Source organism: Gossypium arboreum, chromosome 8 (genome assembly GCF_025698485.1).
Source record: "Gossypium arboreum isolate Shixiya-1 chromosome 8, ASM2569848v2, whole genome shotgun sequence".
NCBI classification, from domain to species: Eukaryota; Viridiplantae; Streptophyta; class Magnoliopsida; order Malvales; family Malvaceae; genus Gossypium; species Gossypium arboreum.
Genome location: NC_069077.1, coordinates 82,154,478 through 82,178,095, shown reverse-complemented (window position 1 = coordinate 82,178,095; position 23,618 = coordinate 82,154,478). Strand labels below are relative to the sequence as shown.

The 23,618-nt window shown below is 31.4% G+C and overlaps 1 protein-coding gene across 1 annotated transcript; it reads left to right on the top strand.

The window, feature by feature from the left end:
* The first annotated feature begins 8,520 nt into the window (after positions 1-8,520).
* LOC108468952 (E2F transcription factor-like E2FE) lies at positions 8,521-11,623 on the top strand. Its single transcript, XM_017769823.2, has 11 exons — positions 8,521-8,830; positions 8,923-8,990; positions 9,087-9,139; positions 9,231-9,308; positions 9,415-9,468; positions 9,556-9,673; positions 9,871-9,938; positions 10,028-10,100; positions 10,202-10,263; positions 10,401-10,797; positions 11,263-11,623. Exons 1-11 carry the CDS (start codon positions 8,736-8,738, stop codon positions 11,352-11,354), a joined length of 1,158 nt encoding a protein of 385 aa, XP_017625312.1. The 5' UTR covers positions 8,521-8,735; the 3' UTR covers positions 11,355-11,623.
* Positions 11,624-23,618: the final 11,995 nt, after the last annotated feature.

The following is a 23,618-nucleotide window of genomic DNA, read 5'->3' as shown; positions in this document are numbered from 1 at the left end:
AGTGTTTAACTATCGCAAGGACTCATATTCTTCCATTAAACTTCAAAGCCCTATTATACTCATCAATGGCAAGTATCAAACTATTCAATGGTTTTGCAAAATAGTCCCCTCATTAGATAGATTAAGCAACAACGATCCCGAAAATATAAAAATAATTAAAACAGGACTAGAAATGCCTACCATGCATTAGTGAAAGTTGGAAGCTTCTTCCATGGCTTTTCAAGCCTTCATATTCGATCGGTAAAAGAGAATGAAAAGATGACACCTTGATTCTTTTATTATATTCATTTTATTATTATTTTAACCAATTTACAATATTAACCTTTATACACTTTATTTATTACACCAAATGCCAAGCCATCATATCCCACTATCTCTTTAATGGGCTAATTACCAAATAAGGACTTCTAATTTTAAGTTCTATATCTATTTAATACCTTTAGGTTATAGAACACAACTTTTGCACTTTACACAATTTAGTCCTTTTTGTTTAATTAACTATCGAAACGATAAAAATTTTCAACGAAACTTTAATACCATCTTATTACCACTACGTAAATATTTATAAAAATATTTACGACTCGGTTTATAGAAACAAGGTCCCGATACCTCATTTTCTAAACCCACTTGACCTTAGGGTCATACCACTTGAACTTAATAAATCGTTTATAAAACAAAAATCACAATATCAAAAACATTTTTAAAATCACAATTAACTCGTAAATATTAAATATAATATTTACCAACCTACTCGTTCGGATTTGGTGGCCCCGAAACCACTGTTCCGATCAACCCTAAAAAAACGGGCTGTTACAAACATATCCTGTCATCCTTCGACAGAACATTGTGATATGAGCTTCAGGACAACTAGTCCCATTGTACTTTTCAAACTCTGGAGTTTTAAATTTCGGTGGGAGTACTAGATTGGGAACCAAACTCAGATCCTTAGCGTCAATCCCACAGTAGAAGTCAACATTCTTCATTGCCTTCAATTTTTCCTCCAACCATCTATACCGATCTTCAAGTTGTCTTGGCAATTCCCTCCCTGCTTTTTCCATTTCATCAGGAACTTCAAGATTAGTGGGGTTGCCCCCCCGGATTAGAGCCTGAGCCTATCGGGTACTCCACTGGTGCAGAAGTACCGGCCTTATATTGTTGAGTTCTTATAATAGGTACACCATGCGGACATGTCTGAGCATTTTTCGGGATGAAACCTAGAGGCTCCTCATTGTCTTTCCCAGTATTGATCATGGAACTTTTTCTTTCTTCAAGCCCCTTTGTCAGCAATTGAGACAACTGGTTCAACATATTCCTTTGAGACTCTAGCACTAGATCTCTCATATCCAGCCTAATCTTCGCTAGTTGCTCTTGCATCTGTATTTGTAACTGGTCTTGCATCTCTCTTTGAAGTTGCTCAAGTCTTTCCAATCTTTCGTCCATATCTTTTGTCTTAGCACGGGTATTGTAACGACGCTTGGTTGGTAAGTTTTTTTTGGTCCCCAGATTAACTGAAATGATTTCAACTAATTAGGGACCCTTTTATGAAAATCTAATGTAAATGATGCAATGATGCAATGTAATGCAAATGCATATGATGAATGCAAAAGAAAGAGAAGTGTTGATTTTGAATTTAATTCCATTAGAACAACTTTTCTAGAAAACAAATTCCTTTACATAAAACAGATATTCCAGGTGAAGACACTGATCCCTTTTCTTCGTGAAATCTAAATCTCGCAAGCCTCCAATAAATGTCTTCATTAGCTCTTCTTTGCTTGATCCAGGCCACGACTTATTATCCTCACGATGTTGATTAGTTCTATTAAGAAAATCAAGATGCGACGGCTCCCGAACAATCTTTATCGGCTTGAATCTTCAGGTAAAGACTTATTTTTCTCCATGAACTGTCAGCCTTCTTCCGTCAATTCAGACAACTGTATTATAATCCACTTTATCAGGAAATTCGTTTTCTTATGACAAACTGTTCTATTTAGTAATCAAATATGAATCAACACTTCCTTTCTATGATGATGTAATGCAATGCAATTATAAACAAAACAAAAACAAAACACGTTAGTACAAGTGAGATAAATATCAAATAAAGTACCTATTCAAGTGACCACTAAATTTGGGCAAGGTTCTACTTAAGGTGGGTTCTTAAGGTTCACTATATGTAGCTTGGTTCTAGAGAAAGGGTACCTGAACCAGCAAATTCCTCAATTCTCACCCATTATAGGCTCATATGAATAGAGATCGGTTCAAGGGAATACATTTCCCTATGACCATGCGGAGATGAAAATCTCACGAAATCATAGGTACGGATGTATCCCAGAAGCAATCCACTAGCCCATGCGGAGGTGAAAACCTCACGAAAACATAGTTTCTTACTCCCACTTAAAGATATAACCGCAATGGTTATGCAATGCAATGCAATATTACTCTACAAGACTTGGATTACAACCATCAAATGTAATAAAAAGAATCATGATTGTCAAAACAAATTTTCAATTTTTTGACAAAAGGACAGCGAATAATCAATTTTATGGCCTGACCCTCTTGTTCAATCCCCAGTGGAGTCGCCAAGCTGTCGAAACCATTTTTTTAGAGAAAAACGAGAATCGACTTTTTAAAACAAAAATGTGGAGTCGCCACCAATCTCTCGGTTTAGGTGTGATTAGGCCACCTACTAAAATGTTTTGTTCCATTAAAGACAATTTTGGTTCGCATAAAATCAAAAACAAATAGGTTCGGGAGTCGGTTACGCGTGAGGAAGGGTGAACACCCTCATTACGCCCAAAAATTGGCACCAAATTGATTCGATGCTATCCTTATACCAAAGATTTTAAGAAAAAAAGATCTTTCAAAGCATGATTCTTTAAAATGTGTGAATAGTTCAAGTTAACTGTCAAAATTCTCTCGTTTCAAAGATATGCAGCATCATACCCAGCACGATTGGATACGATCCTTTATACCTTCAAAAATACGATCGATTTTTGACTTTCAAAAACTCGTACACTAAAATTATAAAAGGTTATCCAAATATTTAGTTCACCGAAAAAATCATACCCAGCACGATTGAGCACAATTTCTCGAATTCCCAAATATTGGATATTGCCTTATTTCAGAATTTTTGAATAATAAGGAAAATTGAAAATTCACTCAAAACACATTTATTTGTTTTAAAATAGGTAGAACACTTAATGCATTGTATCGAAACATTTGCATAGAAAAGGATCAATGAACAGGAAACAATATGATACAATAAGCCTCAATTTAATAAATCCAACAATTATGTACAACTATTCTAAGTAAAATATAACCAAATTCTTAATCATGAATGGAGAGTAATTGATAAAACAGTGACTAAATAATATACCACAACAATAAATGTAAAACAACCCACAAAACATGTACAAAATAAAGCGGAAATTAGCAAAAGATGTAGTATAAGACAATTTTATAATAATTATGAATTAATGAACACATAATATACATACTATATGAGTAAATTAATTTGCATAAAAACTAAGAATATATAATTATTGAAAAAAGTATTAAAACGTTTGAATTGAATAACATGCAAGATATTTTAAACACAAATTCATTTAAAATTAACAATATACATGATAGTTTATATAAAATATAAAAGATAATAAAATACATGATAATAGATTTACAAAACATGCATATGTACATAGAAATAATTATTTGTAAAAAAATAGCATGAGATTAATAGTATATAATAATTATGTATGCAAAAACTATATGTATAAAATGTATGAATTGAGTGATGCTTATCAATCAAGCATGTGTTTTAATATATGTAGGTATGTGTAAAAGAATTTTGAAATAAGCAATGTATAAAATAATTTTATATGAAATAAATTAATTTTGGATTAATGATACGTATTGATGATATATGCACAAAATAATAAGATATGGAAGTTAAGTAAAATAAGTAAATTGTACAACTTAAATATAGTCCTTAAAAGAAATAAATTATACACATAAATAACTTTAAAGGAATACATAGAAAACTATTTACATGGAATAATATGAAATCAATGACGTGGACTATAGCAAAAATAAGCTAATATGAGTTATTTACATATGAATAAATTTTAGAAACAATTGTATGCTAAGATAAACATGGAATTAAAATATGAAGTATAAGGTTAAATTAATTTTATCTTAAATTATATATGTAATAAATTTTAAAAACACAAATATATATAAATATATTTTAAAAAAAATTATATGTATAAAATAACATATGAAAGTGCTGAAAATATATATATTTATAATAAAATAGACTTTTTAAAAGAGCTAGCTTATGTATAAACATATAAAAAAATATATGTATGTGAATAAATTCAAGAAGTGATGTATACATAAAATAATATGAAATCAACAATATATATAAAAATAATGTATAATTTAAATTTTAAAATAATATATAATGTATAGTGTATAAATTTTGAATAAAAATACATGTATAAAGAAAATTTTAAAATAGAAATTTTACATAATAAAACAATTTAAAGAAACAATTATACAAATGAATGAAATAACAAATTAAAGCAATATTTAAAACGATGTTAAGATAATTTAAAAAATAATAAAATCTTAAATAAAAATGAATAAAAACATAAATAAGTAAATAAAATCTCGATTAAAATAAAAATAAGATTAAGAGGACGATCTATAAACAAATAAAATTAATAAAACCAAAGATTAAACTAAGATGAAACATGCACCAATGGTCAGGGATCTAAAATACAAATATCCCAAGCTTTGAAACGCAACATTTAAATAAGGACCAAATTGCAGCAATGCATTAATCACAGGGAAAATGTAAAAACAAATAAACAGAATCAAGGCTGAAAAACAAATCAATGTAGGATAAGAGGGACTCGGCGCGCAAATTGACCTTTCAAGGTGAAAAGGCAAGGCCATAATAACCTCTGGCCGATTATTCTTCTCAAAACAGCTTTCAAAACCCTTTTCTCTCAAAATTTTTCAACCTCTTTTCCCTTCAATGATCGAACCAAAAGGTTCTTCACTCTTTGCCTCCACGTTATCAAATCGGACCCCTAAATCCCCATCGAGCTTGATTTCAACGAAGTCAACAAGGATTCAAGGCTCCTCAAGAAGATAAGTATTTTTGCTTCGCTTATTTTATTTTTACACACACAAATAACAAAAAGCAAAGAACTCAAGCAAAATCTCTGAGAAAAATGAGATTTTAAAATCACCTCTTGAAGCGTTTCTATTTTTCTATTCAAACTTCTCTGTACATATTTGTATCCCCTCTTTACATTGTTTACAAATGGCCTTTTATAGCGAAAACCCTCAAAAATGAAAAGAAATTGAAACTCTCATCATCCCTCTTTTTCATTATCTCTTTCTTTGTTAATTATCCTTCTTTGTTATTTGTTTGTAGTTATTAGTTCGTTTTGCGGTGTGTATGGCGTGGAGTGAAGCTGTTTGTAGGCGTGCTGGCATGGAGGAGGCAGTTGAGGCTGCAATAATTGAAGCTTTTAGGGTTTGCTGAGTAGTTTTTTTTTTTGTTTTGGGCTGGGATTTGTGTTATTTGTTGGGTCTGGTTTATTCTTGGTTTTAGGCCTCAAGTTTGGGTTTGTATTTTATGGACTGCAAACAATTTAATTTTATTTAGTTTATTTATTTATTTATTTGTTGTAAATAATTTCAAAGGCCCGGGCAAAATGGGTCTTCTACAGGGACGAAGTTAAGCTTTAGTACAGCTTTTCACCCACAGACAAATGGTCAGTCTGAGCGGATGATTCGGATTCTTGAGGATATGTTGCGATGTTGCATCCTTAAATTTCAGGGTAGCTAGGAAAAATATTTGCCGCTAGTAGAATTCGCCTACAACAATAGTTTTCAGACGAGTTTGAAGATGGCACCTTATGAGCCCTTGTATGGCAGGAAGTGCCGAACTCCATTGTACTAGACAAAACTTAAGGAAAATTAGATTCACGGAGTTGATTTAATTAAAGAAACTGAAGAGAAAGTTAAAGTGATACGAGACTATTTGAAAGCGGCATCAGATAGGCAAAAGGCATATGCTGATCTGAAAAGAAAGGAAACTGAGTTTCAAGTTGGAGATAGAGTATTCTTGAAAGCATTTCCATGGAAAAAGGTGTTGAGATTTGGCTGGAAAGGCAAACTAAGTCCGCGATTTATCAAACAGTACAAGATCATTGAAAGAGTTGGACCGTTAGCCTATCACTTGGCATTGCCACCTGAACTGGAAAAGATTCATGATGTGTTCCACGTATCTATGTTAAGGCGATACCGATCAGACCCCTCTCACGTGATTTCGTAGACTGAGATTGAAATTTGACCGGACATGACCTATGGAGAGGAACCAGTTAAGATATTGGCCCGTGAGGTTAAACAGCTGAGGAATAAAGATGTGGCCTTAATAAAAGTTTTATGGCATCGGCATGGTGTAGAAGAGGCTACATGGGAACCAGAAGAAACCATGAGAAGCCAATATCCGAATCTGTTCACTGGTAAGACTTTCGAGGAGGAAAGCCCCTAAGGGAGGAGAAATGTAGCATAAATCTCACATTTAACCCCCAAATCCAAAGTCAAATTCACTAGAGTCGTTATAGGACTTCTTATTTCTCAATTACATCACAAATATCACAATTTTTGCATTTTAGTCCTTAATGCACAAAATCATCAATTGGCTTTACAATTTAGTTCCTTTTTAATTCTAAACTTAAAATCTATCAAAATATCATCAAAAGCTTCAACTACCTAATAATGACAACTTTCTAATTATTTAACAATACTGAAAAATTCCACAAGGGTCAACTAGCTTGAGCTACAAGCATTCTGAAAACATAAAAATTACAAAAAAATGACTAAATTGAATTAACTAATTTAAGCTTGAAAATTTGGAAACCCTTATCGTTTCATCTTCTCCCCTTCTCTTTGTTTCAAATGTTAGAAAATGTGAAGTGAAGTTTTGCTTTCTCTTTCAATACACTTGGTTATCATGATTTTGTTTAATGTTTTATTTTAATTATAATTTTTTTAATCTTTAATCACTTTATTACCATCCACTATTATTAAACCATTGGACTATTTGCTTCAAGAGTCCCTTAGTCATGCTCTACTTTATAATTTAATAACAATTCATACTTTTAGTACTTACGCGATTTAGCCCCTATACACTAATTAAGCCCTAATTCAATAAAATTACCCCACCGAAATTCAAGTCACTTCAATTATAACTCCGTAAATATTTAATAAAAAATGTTTACGAGTCCGGTTTATGAAATCGAAATCCCAAAACTATACTTTTTGATACCACTAACTTTCTAGTCATTGCAATTAACCCCACTGATTTTGCTAACCATAAAAATAAGTTATAGGCTTTAAATTCTAATTTCTCAAATCTAACTAGTCAATACCTCTAATTAATGAATAGTACCTAATTAATAAACCACTAATCCACCGCCATGCCCATTCATGAAAATCTCTCAGTTCAACTTTTCGAAATGGCTCAATTTAAAAAATCCGAACCAAGATCAAACTTCTAAAAATTGAGATGTTACACTTAGTTAAAATGTGGAGATGTTACACTTAGTTAAAATGTGAAGTAGATGAATAATTGATTGTAAGCGGAACTATACTTAAATAAATAAGATAAAAACAAGCTAGTGAAATAAGAACTTGCCATTAAGATGCCATGTGAATAACATGTGAGGAGAAAACGAGTAATGCAATTGTGAGCCATGTTTAATGAGAGTAAGGGTGAATTTGGATGGGTGGTACATTTACCTACGGTTAGTGTAAAAACAGCAGTGGCAGTGAGATTAGATACTATAGCGATGATAAAATGTGAGACAAAAAGTAAGCTAAATGCAACACACCCCACACCCATCCAAACCCACCCTAAGTGTAGCCAATTTGACAGAAAGTGTGCATAACCCAAAAATGATATTAAAGATTTTAATGACTTGTATGAATACCCAACAAATGAATAGAAAAGGCTAGCAAGTGAAAAAATGATAATCACCTTAACTAAATTTTGATAGATAAGTTGAATAGCAAAATAAGTTTGGAGAACATATTATTTTAGAATTTTCTAATTTTTAAAAGAATTTTGATTTTATAATTTTGAAAATTACATTTTCTATATATTATTTTAGAATTTTCTAATTTTTAAAGAATTTTGATTTTTGTAATCTTTATATAGAATCATGATTGAATTGGCAGAATGCATAGAATTTAATGACTAAATTTATTATTTATGGTTGGGTAACAAAAAAATAGTTTCAAAAACAATAGTGAGTAAATTGAAACTTTTTTAATTGGGTGACCAAAACAAAAACTTATACATAATTAAATGACTGTTGGTACAATTAAACCAAAAACCAAAGAGAAGCGCGTCATATGTGATATGATTACGGGATTGGAGCGTGCAAATTTGCTACCATAGACGTTATAACAGAATTAAAATTCCCGCTTACCCCAAATCCATAATTCAAAATTTTAAACTCCCATCCCTCCGATTCCCGAATCAACGAAAAAAAATAAAGAACCCTCCCTCTTTTTCAAAATTTCTCACCCCGCCAACCCAATCCTTTACTCAAGACTCAATTCCTTCTTTTTATTTATTCATCTCTTTAGCGCCTACTTCCGCCCACCCTCTTCGTCTCCACGTCCTTTAATCCCTTCCATTTCTCTCCGCCGTAAACATGCCGGTGTCTTCTTCTTCATCTCTTCCTGAATCTTCCTCTCGTCATTACACGTATAGTCGCAAGCAGAAATCTCTGGGCCTCCTTTGCTCCAAGTAAATCACAATCCCCTTTCTCAAAGTCTATTTTTATTCTTTTCAATTCAAAGATTTACTTTTTTTTATTCTTTTCAATTTTGACGTTGCAGTTTCTTGAGCATGTATAATAAGGATGGCATTGAGTTCATTGGTCTTGACGAAGCCGCTGCAAGATTAGGTACTTTCTTTTCAATTCAAAGATTTACCTTTTTTTATGTTTTTTTTAATAATTTTTTTGAAGATTTGTTTTTTTTTTCTTTTGTGATATTTTAAGGAGTTGAGAGACGGCGGATCTATGATATTGTTAATGTTTTGGAAAGTGTTGGGGTAATTTTCTTTTCTAAGATTCGCTTCATTTTCTCTGATTTTGATTTATGGTTTACATTTAAATGGTTTTTTTTTACGTTAATGTTTTTAGGTTCTGACAAGAAAGGCTAAGAACAAATATACATGGAAAGGTTTTGGGGCAATTCCTAAGGCTTTACAAAATCTTAAGGTAAGCTCAAAGTATCCTCTTTCATTGTTTTGCTTAGTCTAATGTTGTAAAAGATGTTTGAAATTGAACTGATTCTTTTACTTCTATGGTTTCATTTTTTTGTCAGGAAGAAGGTTTCAGTAGCAATTTCAAAAAATTCGATGTACACAACATTGCAAAGGTAAGCAGAAAGGTTATTTAACCCTTTTTTTTCATCTATCCTTTCATTTTTGCTTACAAAAAAGCCTTGTGATTGGAATGGTTTCAGGTCTCAGATGATGATGACGACGATGAAGAGGATGAACGCTTCTTTAATCCCATCACTGGGAGCCAGACTGAGACTTCAAAATCTACCTCTATTCTTAAGTCCTCATCGGTGAAAGTTGGTAAATTTCAATTATATCAATTTCGTTCTCTGTAATTCCCCGAAGAAAATTATGTTTTATTTATGTCAATAGAAATGGTTTGCTCTGATTTGATATGTAAACAATTAATCTTCAAGACGCTGATTTTAGTGAAATCTGATGGGTTTTAATTTGCAACTGATGAAGAGATCTTATGGATTATATTCTGATATTTGCAGATAACCGAAGGGAAAAATCCCTGGGGCTACTTACTCAGAATTTTGTCAAGCTTTTTCTCTGCTCTAGTGTGAGCCTTGTTCTTTGCTCTTTATGATTTGCCATGGAATTACTCTGTTATGGTCATCATTTTGATGTTTCTAAGTAAATGCTTGCCAGGCAGAGTTGATCTCCCTTGATGAAGCAGCGAGGTTGTTGCTTGGGAATGCTCACAATACCTCAGTAATGAGAAGTAATAATCCGAAACTTTTACTCACCCTCATTGTGAACTGAGGAACTTGTACAAAGAGATAAAAGACTAACTAATTTGTTGTTCATTTGATGATTCAACAGCAAAAGTAAGGCGGTTGTATGACATTGCAAATGTGTTGTCTTCCATGAGTCTTATTGAGAAGGTAAATAGTTAACTGGGAAAACTAACAATGGCTTAGAATTGTTTAAACGTCAATATCTGCTGCCATGGAATTGTTATAGTCAAAGATTTAAGTTACAGTGCTTGAAGTTTCCTAATTTTAAATAAATTTGTGTGCAGACTCACACTGTAGATACCCGGAAACCTGCATTTAGGTGGTTGGGGCTAAGAGGAAAATCAGAGAAAGGATCTGCTGATGCCTTGGTTCTTAATGAGTCTAGGAAAAGGGCGTTCGGAACTGATGTCACCAACGTCAGTTTCAAGAAGAATAAGGTTGATTCTTCAAATGATCAGAATTTCAACAAGTCGCAGCAAAAGCATAAAAAAGTGGAAAATTTGGTGCCTGCGGATGATAGAAGCCGTTTGGAGGATTCGAAACAAGCTTCAAAGAGCTACGAGTTTGGTCCTTTTGCTCCTGTAAACTTGACTAAGATCCGTAACTCCGAGAATGATGCTAAGCCAGTCTATGATTGGGAGAGTCTTGCTTCCACTTACCGCCCTCAATATCACAATCAAGGTATAGTATAGTTTAATTGTCCATCATAAAAATTAAAATGAGTGGGCTGCATTAATAGTACTATTATTAATGCCAAGAAATATTAGTACGCATACGAATATTTAAATTTACATTTGAGTTGAGGGGAATTCTATTCAAAAGCTATATCAGTTCACATGGTGCTTTGATAATAATATGATGTTATGGATTGAGTATTTGATGTTATGGTTAATATTTATTCTTCCTTATCAATAGCGTAGCACGTATATAAAAGATGTAATATGATTTTATAGTCAATATTTTGCAATTTTGGTTCCTCCATTCATTGTCAATACTTTTAGCCCGTTCATCTCTTTTCTGTTATTTGCATTATAGGCTTGTCTCAATTCAGATGTTTGCATTTTCTTTAGGCATTTTCCTTACTAGTCATTCAATAGCAATTATTAATGATTCTTATACTAGTCTAATTTGCTGCCATATTTTCAGCTTTAAGGGATCTCTTTTCTCATTACATGGAGGCCTGGAAATCATGGTATTCGGAAGTTGCTGGCAAAACCCCAATAATACAAATCTCCTAAAGCTTTTGATCCAATGACACACCACTTGCTTTCTCCAGTTGACTGCATTTTGGGAAGCATTCTTTTCCTAAAATTGATCTATTTTCACTATTTTCTCCTTTAAAAAAATAATTGTTCCTTTTTCTTTTAGATAGAGATTTGACCTCTTGCTAGATGCATTCTCTTTGCACCAATTTGAGTGGCAACACACTTGTACACTAATTCACCCAAGAAATCCATGCATTCTGTCCGTGGCAGTTACAGTATTATATAAATTAAGATAGTTTTCATTTTTGGTATCGAGCGAGATAATGGCATGTCGTTTAATCTTCTAAGTTCCAACAGCCAAGTGGCTCATAGAAAAATAAATAAAGAAATAAACTGTCAAGGGTGGTTAATAGATTCGCTCAACAGTAACTTGATATTTGACAAGATTTGAAAAATATATTAAATTCAAAATTAGGTTTAAATAAGAAATTAGGCACGTTAGTATGAAATTTTATAATATAATTTATAATATAAAATGTTTATTTGAAAATAGATTATTTTCCAGTATAATAGTAGTGTAATTTTTATTTTCACTAGTATGTTTAAGAGGTGGTCATGTGTTTTATTTTTATTAGTTTTATTTTTATATAATTTAAGGACACTCAAATTTTTCAATACCATTTTGAAGTTTTTAATTTGATTGATAATATACAAAATAATTATTAAAATAATTTAAACTGTTCATATTTAAAATTTTAATATAAGAAAATATAAAATTTTTAATACTAAATTAAAAATAACAATTTTTAAAGATAGTGTTTGAAAAGTTATTTAAACAAATTTTCTAAGATAGTGTAATTACATATAAGTGCCATGTTTGGATTTGAAGCATTTTAATTATATTTTTAATTTTTAAGGAAATGATGAGAATTAGAGTAATTATATAGGTAGTTATGCGTAACTAATTATTTTATGGCTTTTCAAATGTTTATATATGATTTAACTTTAAAATTTTATTTTTTTATATAAATGTTATGAAAATTTTATTATAAGTATGAACACATATAGGTGTTACATATAGGTATTCGGGATGGTTATGGTAAAATATTTTTAATGTTATATTATAAATATTAAATTATATTATAAATTCTTTTACATTTTATTAAGTTATAACCAAAATTTATATTATTTAAATCTAAAAAATTTAAAGTTATAATAAAATGATATTATAAAAATAATTTGTGTTATAAACAGTATTTTGTCATATTTTGTCAACTTATTTATAAAAATTAATTTTCTAAAATTATGGTAAAATTTATATTAATTATAAAAACATTATGAAAATTATTTGATGTTTTATAAAACTATTTTTATAAATGTTATATTATAAATTTTATATTATTTTAATTTAATTTAGGTATTATAAAAAAGTTATAACTTAGCATAAGTTTTTCACTAAATTAATTTTATATTTTAAATTTTCTATTATTTTTAACCTTGCATATTTTCAATGTTAAAAGGAATAACCAAATGAATATGAAATGCTAGATCAATTAGATAAAATTGCATATAATGTTTATTTGTCTTATTATTTTTATTAGTAATTTTATTATTGACTACTTTTTGAATTGATATATTATATATGATGGTTTTATTTTGATTTCCATTACTTGTTTAAATTTTTTGATCATAATGATAATTTAATAATCAATATATATTTTAAAAACTATAAATTGTGTAATTGTGTAATTACATTTTGTTTTACTAAACATGGCATAAATAATTACGATGTACTTACACTCTATCAGTCAAACACGTTTAGGGAATTATAATTCTTTGTGGTTATAAGTCTAATTACTACCCTAGTAATTATATTTTTATCCAATTACTATGTGCAATCCAAACAAACCCAAAAGAATTTTAAAAAAAAAAGCTAATGAGCTTGAAATAAGTTTTTGATTACTTATTTGTAGTTATGGACATGTTTGAATAAAATTTATAATTATTTATAATTATGGGAAAATTGAAGGACCAAAAGTGAAAATAACTTAAAGTTCCTTGTGACAAAAAATTGGTAAACATGGACCAAATGAATAAGTGGAAAAAATGTGGGACTAAATTGTAAATGTACAAAAAATGAATATTGATTAAAGAATGACATTGTAGATGTAACACCCCTAACCTGAATCCGAATGCCGGATTAAGGTTAAGAGGTATTACCCAACTAAACATTTAATTATCTCATTCACGGTGTCAATAAACATAAGCAGAGATCGAATGAAATACATCTCGATATTTAAGTTATACGCCATTTTCGTATGGCCAAAATATTTACAATTTCAAAACATAGTTATCATCACCTAACCTATACATGCCATATCGAGTCCAAAATATAACTAACCAAAAGATCGATAGTGTGATGAGCTCACGACGATCCCCGAGTCGGTGGCCAAAATCAACAATCTATAAAACAGAGAAATAAAGAACAGAGTAAGCTTTCAAAGCTTAGTAAGTTTTAAGCATCACAAACAATTAAAGACTTATCCAAAATCGAAACATTCATTCACACTTAAGTATCATTCTTTAGTACTAATAATTCACAAAAATCATTGACTGAATGTACACGAGTACATAAAGAAATTTTAACATATAATTCATATACAAATATACCATGACCGATTAAATCATTCTCATATTCACAAATATAACCATCAATCATATTTATATATATATTCTTCTTTGATGCTAATGATTCACTTCGAAATCAATTCACCGATGAGTAAGTAATACATACCTGAACATTTTAAATGTATAGTACTTACTCGACGATGGTTTATGCGAACATTCACTATCGTAATCTTACTTAACTTATTGGCATTAAGCTGTTAGGTCTTAGGACTTGAAACCAATTACAAAGACAAGCTGCGGGAATTTAAACCCGGTATAATACCATTTCGAAGCTCGGGACTTTAGCAGACATATTTCCAAAGACGTAGCTGCGGACCTTAAGTCCGGATATAATTCCACACATAGCTGCGGACCCTAAGTCCGGATATAATTCCAAAGACATAGCTGCGGACCCTAAGTCCGGATATACATCATGAATGTCATGCATACTTATTCGCAAGAAAATTCAATTCACATAACATCTCACAATCATAGTTCATTTATTCCATTGAATAATAGCATAACATGGGCATCATTCATATAACTTTTGGCTCAATAACATACATAAGAATATAAGTCCATTTACTTTCCAAGCTTAACTTCTAATGTCTATTCGGCTTTAAGCCTTAAACATAAATTATTTGTCACTCAACTATATTCAAATAGAATCAATAGATCGCAGTACAGTTATCATACACATATCAAGACATTATCAATTACGTACTAAATGTGACTATTCAAAACTTACCTCGGATATACTTGAATGGTTGAGGAAAGGCTACTCAATTACTTTCTCTTTTCCCCTATCCAACTTCGATCCTCTTTGCTCTTGAGCTTAAATTCAAAAATTTTAAACTAGTCATTATTTGACTATTCAAGCATTTCTTCAGAAATATAATATATATATTCGACTTTCACACACATAGATCATGGTAAGTTTATAAGAAAACATTAAGCAACTCATTAACAAATTTTTATCAATGATTACCACATAATCACAAATTCACAATAAGCTGTCTTCCTGAGCAACAGTCACCAAATTATTTATAACTGGAGCTACAAAACTCCCAATCAATTGCCGTAAAATTTTCCTGAAAATAGACTCATATATCTTTTATCCATAAAGTTTTCAGAATTTTTAGTTTGGCCAATCAATACCAGATTTTTCTTAAAGTTTCCCCCTGTTTCACTGTTTGACTAATCTGACCACCCTTTATTACGAATAAAATTTCTAATTGTACAGAAGTCAAAATATGTTCTCGTTGATTTCATTTGAAACTAGAGCCATTAAGTTTTAATTAAATAGTTTATTCATCTTCTAACTCCACTCTCACAATTTATGGTGATTTTCCAAAATCACTTTACAGCTGCTGTCCCGTTCAGATTTATTACAATATACTAAATCACAACCCTTTGCATTCATATTATTAACCAAATATAGTTATGCAACCAAAACACAAATCATATATACCTTGTAATATGCATATCAAAATAATTCCAACCAAGATCGGATATAACCGAATTTAAACATGAAAATTAAGCCATTTTCGAACTCCTATACTAAATCAATACATACCAAAAGCTAATTTTTACATATCCGTCAACTCGAACCTAAAACCATAACCGAATACTCAAGTACATATTATCTATTCTATCATTACAATTTATGCACATGTGGCTAAAACAAATTGAACCATTTTGAACACAAATATCAACTAAAAATACAACCATTTCCATATGTATATTTTACTCATGCAAAGACCATAACCGAATCAACCATAGATACCACCCAAACCATCAATTATTTTTTTTAACACACTTAACTACTCAAAATCAACCTTTCATGCACTCATATCTAATATCATAGGTAATGCCAAATGTTCAAATTCAACTAAATTTAAAGATTTAACCTTCATCATTTTAATTAATCACTACCTATTCTTCAAAACTTCAAATACAAGGTATTTAACACATATACTCATTTTATTTTATTCCCACCATGACCGAAAGCTCAAATTCTCCCAAAACTCAAAATTTTAACATGGGTTGAAATAAGAACTTGATAACTAACTTAAAAACAACTAAAATTTTAAGAACTAATAAAAATTCTTACCTTGATTTAAGCCTATGGTAACCGAATGAAGTTTTCTCCCCTTTCCTCTCTTACATTTCGGCCAAGAAGAACAAAGGTGAAGCTTTGTTTTCATCACCCATTTTCTTTTTATTAATTAATTACTAAATTAAAATTATAAAGCCATTATAATTAAATAATACATATATTCTATATAACATATCATCATGGCCGGCCACTACCTAAATAAAATGAATATTTGACATGCAAGTCCATCCTCTTTGTCACATGCATTAATAGGCCACTTAAGATTAACCTATCACATTTCAGAATTTTCTCACATAAGTCCTTTTTAATAATTTCACATACAATTGACCAAATTAAAACATGAAACTTTCACACGTGCATGTACACTTACAGTAAGCATAGATTATAATGGTTAATTATTTTTATGACTCGGTTTTGTGGTCCCGAAACCACTTTCTGACTAGGGCCAAATTAGGGCTGTCACAGTAGATAATTATGAAGGGCAAAATGGTCATTTCCCAATTTAGATAAATATTAAGTGTAGTGATTAAGGATGAAAGGTGTTGAGAAATGATTGGTTGAATTATTTTAATATTTATTTTATTAATTAAATAATTAGATATTTGATTAGAAAAGTATAGAAGTTTCCATCATTTATCTTCCATTGTTACATCACTTTCATCCATATATGAGTCAAAACTTTCATTTTCATTTATTTTAGTCATTTTCACCATAACCATCAAATCCAAGCTAGAAATGATCAAATTTCCATAGAAATCATTAGTGAAATCAAGAAAACAAAATCATAAGAAGATGATTTTCAAGTGTAGAAGTTGTGTGTTCATGTTTGAAGAGAGAGAAAATCAAAATAAGGTTTGAAATCAAGAGAACAAGGTATGAATATCAAAGTTTTATTATGTTTTCAAGTTTGATCTTGTTACAATGGTATAGAAATGATGTTAACGTAAATATTTCTTATGGAAAGTTTTATGTTCTTGGCAAAGAAAAGAGAAAAACAAGTGATTAAAGGTTATAAAGAGGTAAACATCCTTGAATTCTCTTGTTACCTAAGGACTAAAACATAAACTTTATGGAATTTGTGGTAAATTAGTAAAATAAAGTGTAAAATACTTTGATATGCGAAATAAAATATTATGATGGAAGACTTAATTGAAGTATAATATGATAGGGAAATAAACATAAAGTGATGTCGAAGTGAAATCATAGTAAATATTAAATTTTCATGATGCTAAGGACTAAATTATGAACTTTATGAAATTTATAATTGAAATAGAAAAAAGTGAAGTGCATCTAAGTTAGGCATGTGATGTAACACCCCTTACCCGTGTCCGACACCGGAACAGGGTACGAGGCATTAGCGGACTTAATCGTTCACAAACATGCAAAAATCGGGCTACAAAATTTCATTTGTATTAAAATTTTTCATACACATGCATAATATCCCATACACGGGCCTACGATTCCCTAAACATGCATTGAAAGTAGTTAGAGACTAAACCGAGAACCTTAGAAAGTTTTGACACAAGGTCACATGCCCATGTGCCTTCGACACGTTCGTGTCCTCAGGCCGTGTAACTCTCCGACTATGACGTCAGCGAATAATTTGGACCACACGGTCAAGCCACACGCCCGTGTGCTAAGGCTCTATCCCCCACACGGTTGAGACACACGACCGTGTCTTAGCCCGTGTGGCCAACACTTAGACTATTTTCCAAGCCTTTAAGTTACCCTTAATCATTCACATCTTTATTTCCATATTACACATTTAATTCATGGCCATGACCATTTAGATTGGTCATAAAACATTAATCATGCACATATTTCATAACACCAACCATATATGGCCAACAAGCATAATCACATCACTAGCATTAGAACATAGCGTAGATAGATAGGCTCACAAACCATAATCAATATGAGCCACTCTTCATGGCCCTATACAAATAACTCAATATAGGCCAATACATTTGGCTAGTCATGTTAACACATATCATAAAAAAAAAAACCAAGTCCCTATACATGCCACTCACTTGAAGGCGCTTAGCATATGTATATCAATATTCCAAAGGTGATGGTTTGATAGTGTGGTGCTGCCTCCGACTACCTCCAACCCTGAGCTAACCTGCCAACACTAAAGAAAAAGGAAAGGAAGGGAGTAAACTTTATAGCTTAGTAAGACCGTATGAAATTAATAAGCAATTTATCAACTTGCTTCTCAAGGTAATACCACAATATTTGCGCTTTTACTTATGTTCAAGTCAAGCTGTTTTCTCAAGTTATAGTCACTAAATTATTTATATATAGAGCTAAGAAACTCCAAATTAAGATCCACTAATTTTTCTTGAAACTAGATTCACATATATCCTTACCATAAAAATTTCAGAATTTTTGGTGTAGCCAATAAGTACATTTTATTCTTTAAATTCACCCCTATTTTGCTTTCCAACAGTTCTGACCCCTCTTCACTAAAAATTAATTATCTCCTCATAAGGATTTCAGATGATGTTCCCTTTTATTTATTTTGAAACTAGACTCATTAAGAATTCTAATAATATAAATTATAACCCATGTTTATTTTTTTAACAATTTTTAATGATTTTCCAAAATCAGAATAGGGGAATTCGAAATTATTCTGACTTTGTCTCACAACAATTTAAATATCTCATAATATGAACTTCTTTTTCTTACACCGTTTCTTCTATATGAAGCTAGACTCAATAATCTTTAATTTCATATTTTATTCAGCCTCTAATTCAATTTCCAGAATTTTTCGTGGATTTTCAAAGTTGGACTACTGCTGCTGTCCAAAACTGTTTCAATGCTAATTTTACCCTTTCATAATTATCTTTAAAATAGGCTTTCATGCCAATCAATTTCTCTTTTCATATTCATTAGGCCATAAAAGGTGAAGGGATAAACATATCATGTCCCAATTTAATTCGACCTAAAAGCCTCACACTTAATCATCCATCAAATTTACCACATAATTATACACCATAGGTATCGACCTAATATTTACAAGGTTGTCACACAGTCATTCTCATAGGTATGACTTACTCATTTACATTCTTACCAAAAGTCCAATATACATCGAGCTCATCAGTCATGAATTTTTAGTACATACCTATACCCTTTCAACATGATCATAAACATAGCTTACTCATTTTCATTCCTTACTAATCATACAACATACATTGAACACACATTTCTTGAATTTCATATAAGTACCTGTATCACTCACATCATGGTCATAACCTCTCTTATTCTGACATAAACCATAAATTTCTCGTTGAACCATTTGGAGTACTATAGGGTATTCAATAAGCCTCAAGCATAGGGTAAAATGCCGACGCCATGTCCCGAACATGGTCTTACACTAGCTCACACATCAAAGTCAATGCCATGTCCCAGACATGGTCTTACACTGACTCTCGTATATCGAGGCCGATGCCATGTCCCAGATATGGTCTTACACTGGCTCTCATCTATCAGTGCCAATACCATGTCCCAGACATGGTCTTACACTGACACATATCAAGCCGATGCCATGTCCTAGACATGGTTTTACACTAGCTCTCATATCTCAAGGCCATTGCCATATCCCAAACATGGTCTTACACTAGCTCTCATATTTCGAGGCCGATGCCATGTACCAGACATGGTCTTACACTAGCTCTCATATCTCGAGGTCGATGCCATGTCCCAGACATGGTCTTACACTAGCTCTCATATCTCCCTAGCATCATGGCATGAATATCTGATCTATTCTTACGGTTTAACCGAGAGTTTTCCGTATTAATCTCATTATACATTACTCATAGCCACATTCAAACATTTTATGAAAAATCAATCATTAAATGCATAATAACAATAAAGCTGTAATATTTACGCACATCTTACTTATTTCAATGGAATATCATATTCTATCAAATTTCCAATGTATCCAATCATCACATAAATGTTATTAACATTTGGCATCACTTTCTCATACTCTATATCATCAACACATATAATTCAATACAATCATAGCAAGATAGATTTCAAGTATATTAACAATAACACTGATAATATGCTTATTTAGTCACACAAACTTACCTTGAATGCAAAAACGACTGATTATTTCCTTTTTATCCTAAACCACGTACTTTCTCGATTTAAGCCCGAATCTCGATTTTCTTGATCTAAAATAATAAAATTTACTCATTTAATCATCACATTAAATTAAACGTTCGACAATTCATACTTTGGCAAAATGACCAATTTGCCCCTAGACTTTCACAAAAAATACAATTTTTCCCCTAGGCTCGTAAAACAATTTTTTATCAAATTTCCTCATTAGCCAAGCCTAGTCCAACCTTTATTACTCTTGTAGAAACTCAAAATTCCAATTATTTCACACGATTCCCATCCATTTAACAAACTTTACAAAATGGTCCATATTAGGCGTTTTCATGAAAATCTTTTTACAAAAGTTGTTTATTTAACAATCAAGATTCATTTTCTTCCATAGAATTTCAGAAAACAACATGAATAATCTCATGGAAAAACCCTACACTTTCAACCATTTTGAAAAATAGTCCCCTCATCAGCTAGATTATGCTACAAGGGTCCCCAAAAGTACAAAAATTATCAAGAAAGGCCATCAAAATCACTTGTAAGGGATATAAGTTGCTGATATTTTTGAGCTTTCAAAACCCCCTCATTGCTGGTATTTTTGGTGGGGAAGAAGGAAGATGAAAGATGATACCTTTTTTCTTTATTTTATTATATTACTAGTCAAATTAGTCACCAACATTTCATCTAACTTTGACTCTACAATATTTTTGTCTCCTTGATAACCACTAACATATTTATGGTCTATTTACTCAATAAAGGCCCCTATTTTAATTTTCTATAGCCATTTGACACCTTTAGCTAGTAGAACGAAACTTTCGCACTTTATGTGATTTGGTCCTTTTTCAAAATTAAGCAAGCAATCGCTAAAATTATTTCACCAAAATTTTCATGCACTCATATAATCATGCTATAACACAGAAAATAACATTAAAAATAATTGCTCCGGCCTTGGAATAGTGGTTTCGAAACCACTGTTCTGACTAGGCCAAAAATCGGGCTGTTACAATTCTCCCCCTTAGGGATTTTCTTCCCTGAAAATCTTACCGAAAAAGTGGTTTTGGTATTCACATAAACTTCTCTTTCCCATAATCATCGCTAAAGAACTTTCACTCGACTGTGCCTCTAATACTTATCTCTTTACTTTCTCATATCAGTGTCATAAGCGGTTCATTGCTATACCCCACCTCGGCTGAATTTCAACCTCCATCTGAGAGTTCATATACACAATGGTCCGATATATGCCATCATGTCACATATACGCACATACTTGAATCTTTTCGAATTCGAATAATAAAACTAGCTAGTTCATCTTAGCCTTACACTCTCTATAATTTCACACAATCCGATTGATTACCAAATCAACTCTCAATTGCCTTTAAATTTCAAAGCCTCTTTTAGCTTTCCCAAGAAATCACAATATATAAACCGGATCTCAGTCCGATTAGTTGAGACTAGTATTCAAAGAAATCCAACAATCATATAGACACAAAATTTCATAAATCTGATGTAACATCCCATTTTTGGGCTTAGTCGGAACAGTGGTTTTCGGACCACAAATCCGATGAGGAAAATTTCATTTTTATTATATTTTTATGGTCTATGATTTCACGGAAGGATTTTGTGAAAATTTCATTCAAAAATTTCGACGTTTGGGCACTCAATTTAGTAAAAAGGACTAAATTGTAAAAAGTGCAAAAGTTGAGTTTTACATGTTATAGGTATCTAATTGTCATGAAATTTTAAATGGCAGGTCCTTAAATGATAATTAAACCATTGTATAACTTTTTGGACAAAAATGGCCTTGGTTGGGTAAAATTTGAAAGAATAGTACAAAGGGCATTTTGGTCATTTAGGGGTAAAATGAATTAAAAGACAAATTTTAAACCCCAAATGTGTCCCTTTCTTCTTGCTATAGAAGAATGTACCAAGAACAGCCATGTTTAGGGTTTGACTAAGCTTCCAAGCTTAATAGTAAGTGATTCCGAGCTCCGTTTTTAATGTTCTATGTATTTTTGAAATCCCGATAACATGATCTGCTCATTTCCACCATTATTTTGAGCTAGGATTTATGTTTAAAAATTTACCTATGAATGATATGCATGTATTTTGATGTTTAATGGTAGAATATGAAGCTTGAAATTGTGTTAAACAACTTTTGCTAAGCGATTTTACGTGAAAATGAGTAAAACGTAATCGGTAAAAATACCTAATGTTCATAAGTACATGTTAGAGTGAGAATTTGATGTTGCTATAGAAGGGAAAAATGATTAGCATGTCATAAAATGTAAGAAAATAGAAAGAATTTTAATTTACGAACCTTGGGGAAAAAGTGCAAATATACAAAAATTTAGGGGTCAAAATGCAAATTTGTAAAAATATGATTTTTAGACCCATATGAATAGTGTGACTAATTATTAGGCTAAATGTGATATTATAGATCAAGGAAATCAAGATTTGGGCTTAAATGGGGAAAATACAAGGTTATAGACTAGAATGGTAAATTGCCATTTCTGGATCCGAGGTAAGTTCACGTGATTTAATAAGCCTATTATTCATGTTATTATTGATATATATGAAATATAATTTGTTATAATTGTATGAATTCGATGTTAATAGAAATTTGATGGAATATGATATTTAAAAGAAATGGGTGATTACCGAGAATATGAGATCTTGCATATGATTGTCCTATTTGCATGAGTGGTTGTGCTAAGAGATAGCACAGGTATGTACTCAAAACTCATGAGTACATGTTTGACATGTGAAATGAAATGGACTTGTGAAGAGAGTGCAAATGAAATAAGTTTTAGTACTGTTCAATTAATGGACACAAACGGTGATTTGTGTTTGATGAATTGAGATTAAATGAGGAAATCTCTGTTGAACCTTCGGAATGGAAAAATGTGGTGCTAAGTGGATATACCGCGGTTATACGTGTAACGTGGTGCTAAGTGGATATAGCATGATTACACATATTGATTGTGACACCCCTAAATTGACCCTAGTCGGAAAGCGGTTTCGGGACCGCTAAACCGAGTCATCGAAGTATTTGAATATGATATTTATTGTCTAAAGTATGTGAATAAGAATGTGTGAAAGTTTTAGGCGTCGATTTAGTCGATTGCATGTGAATTTAGTTAATAGGACTTATGTGTGACACTTTTGAAAGGCGACAGGTTAATCTATAAGGACCTATTAAAGCATGTAGTGAAAACAATGGTTTTGCATGTCAAATACTCCTTTTTATACATGGTGGCCGACCATGATGGAGCATATATTAGAATATGTGGTGAATCTCCATGAAATGGCCATTATTTTATGCAAAAGAAAGGAAATAAAATAAAAGAAATACTAAGTATAACAAAAGAAGAAAAAAAAGTGGGATGAAAAAAAAA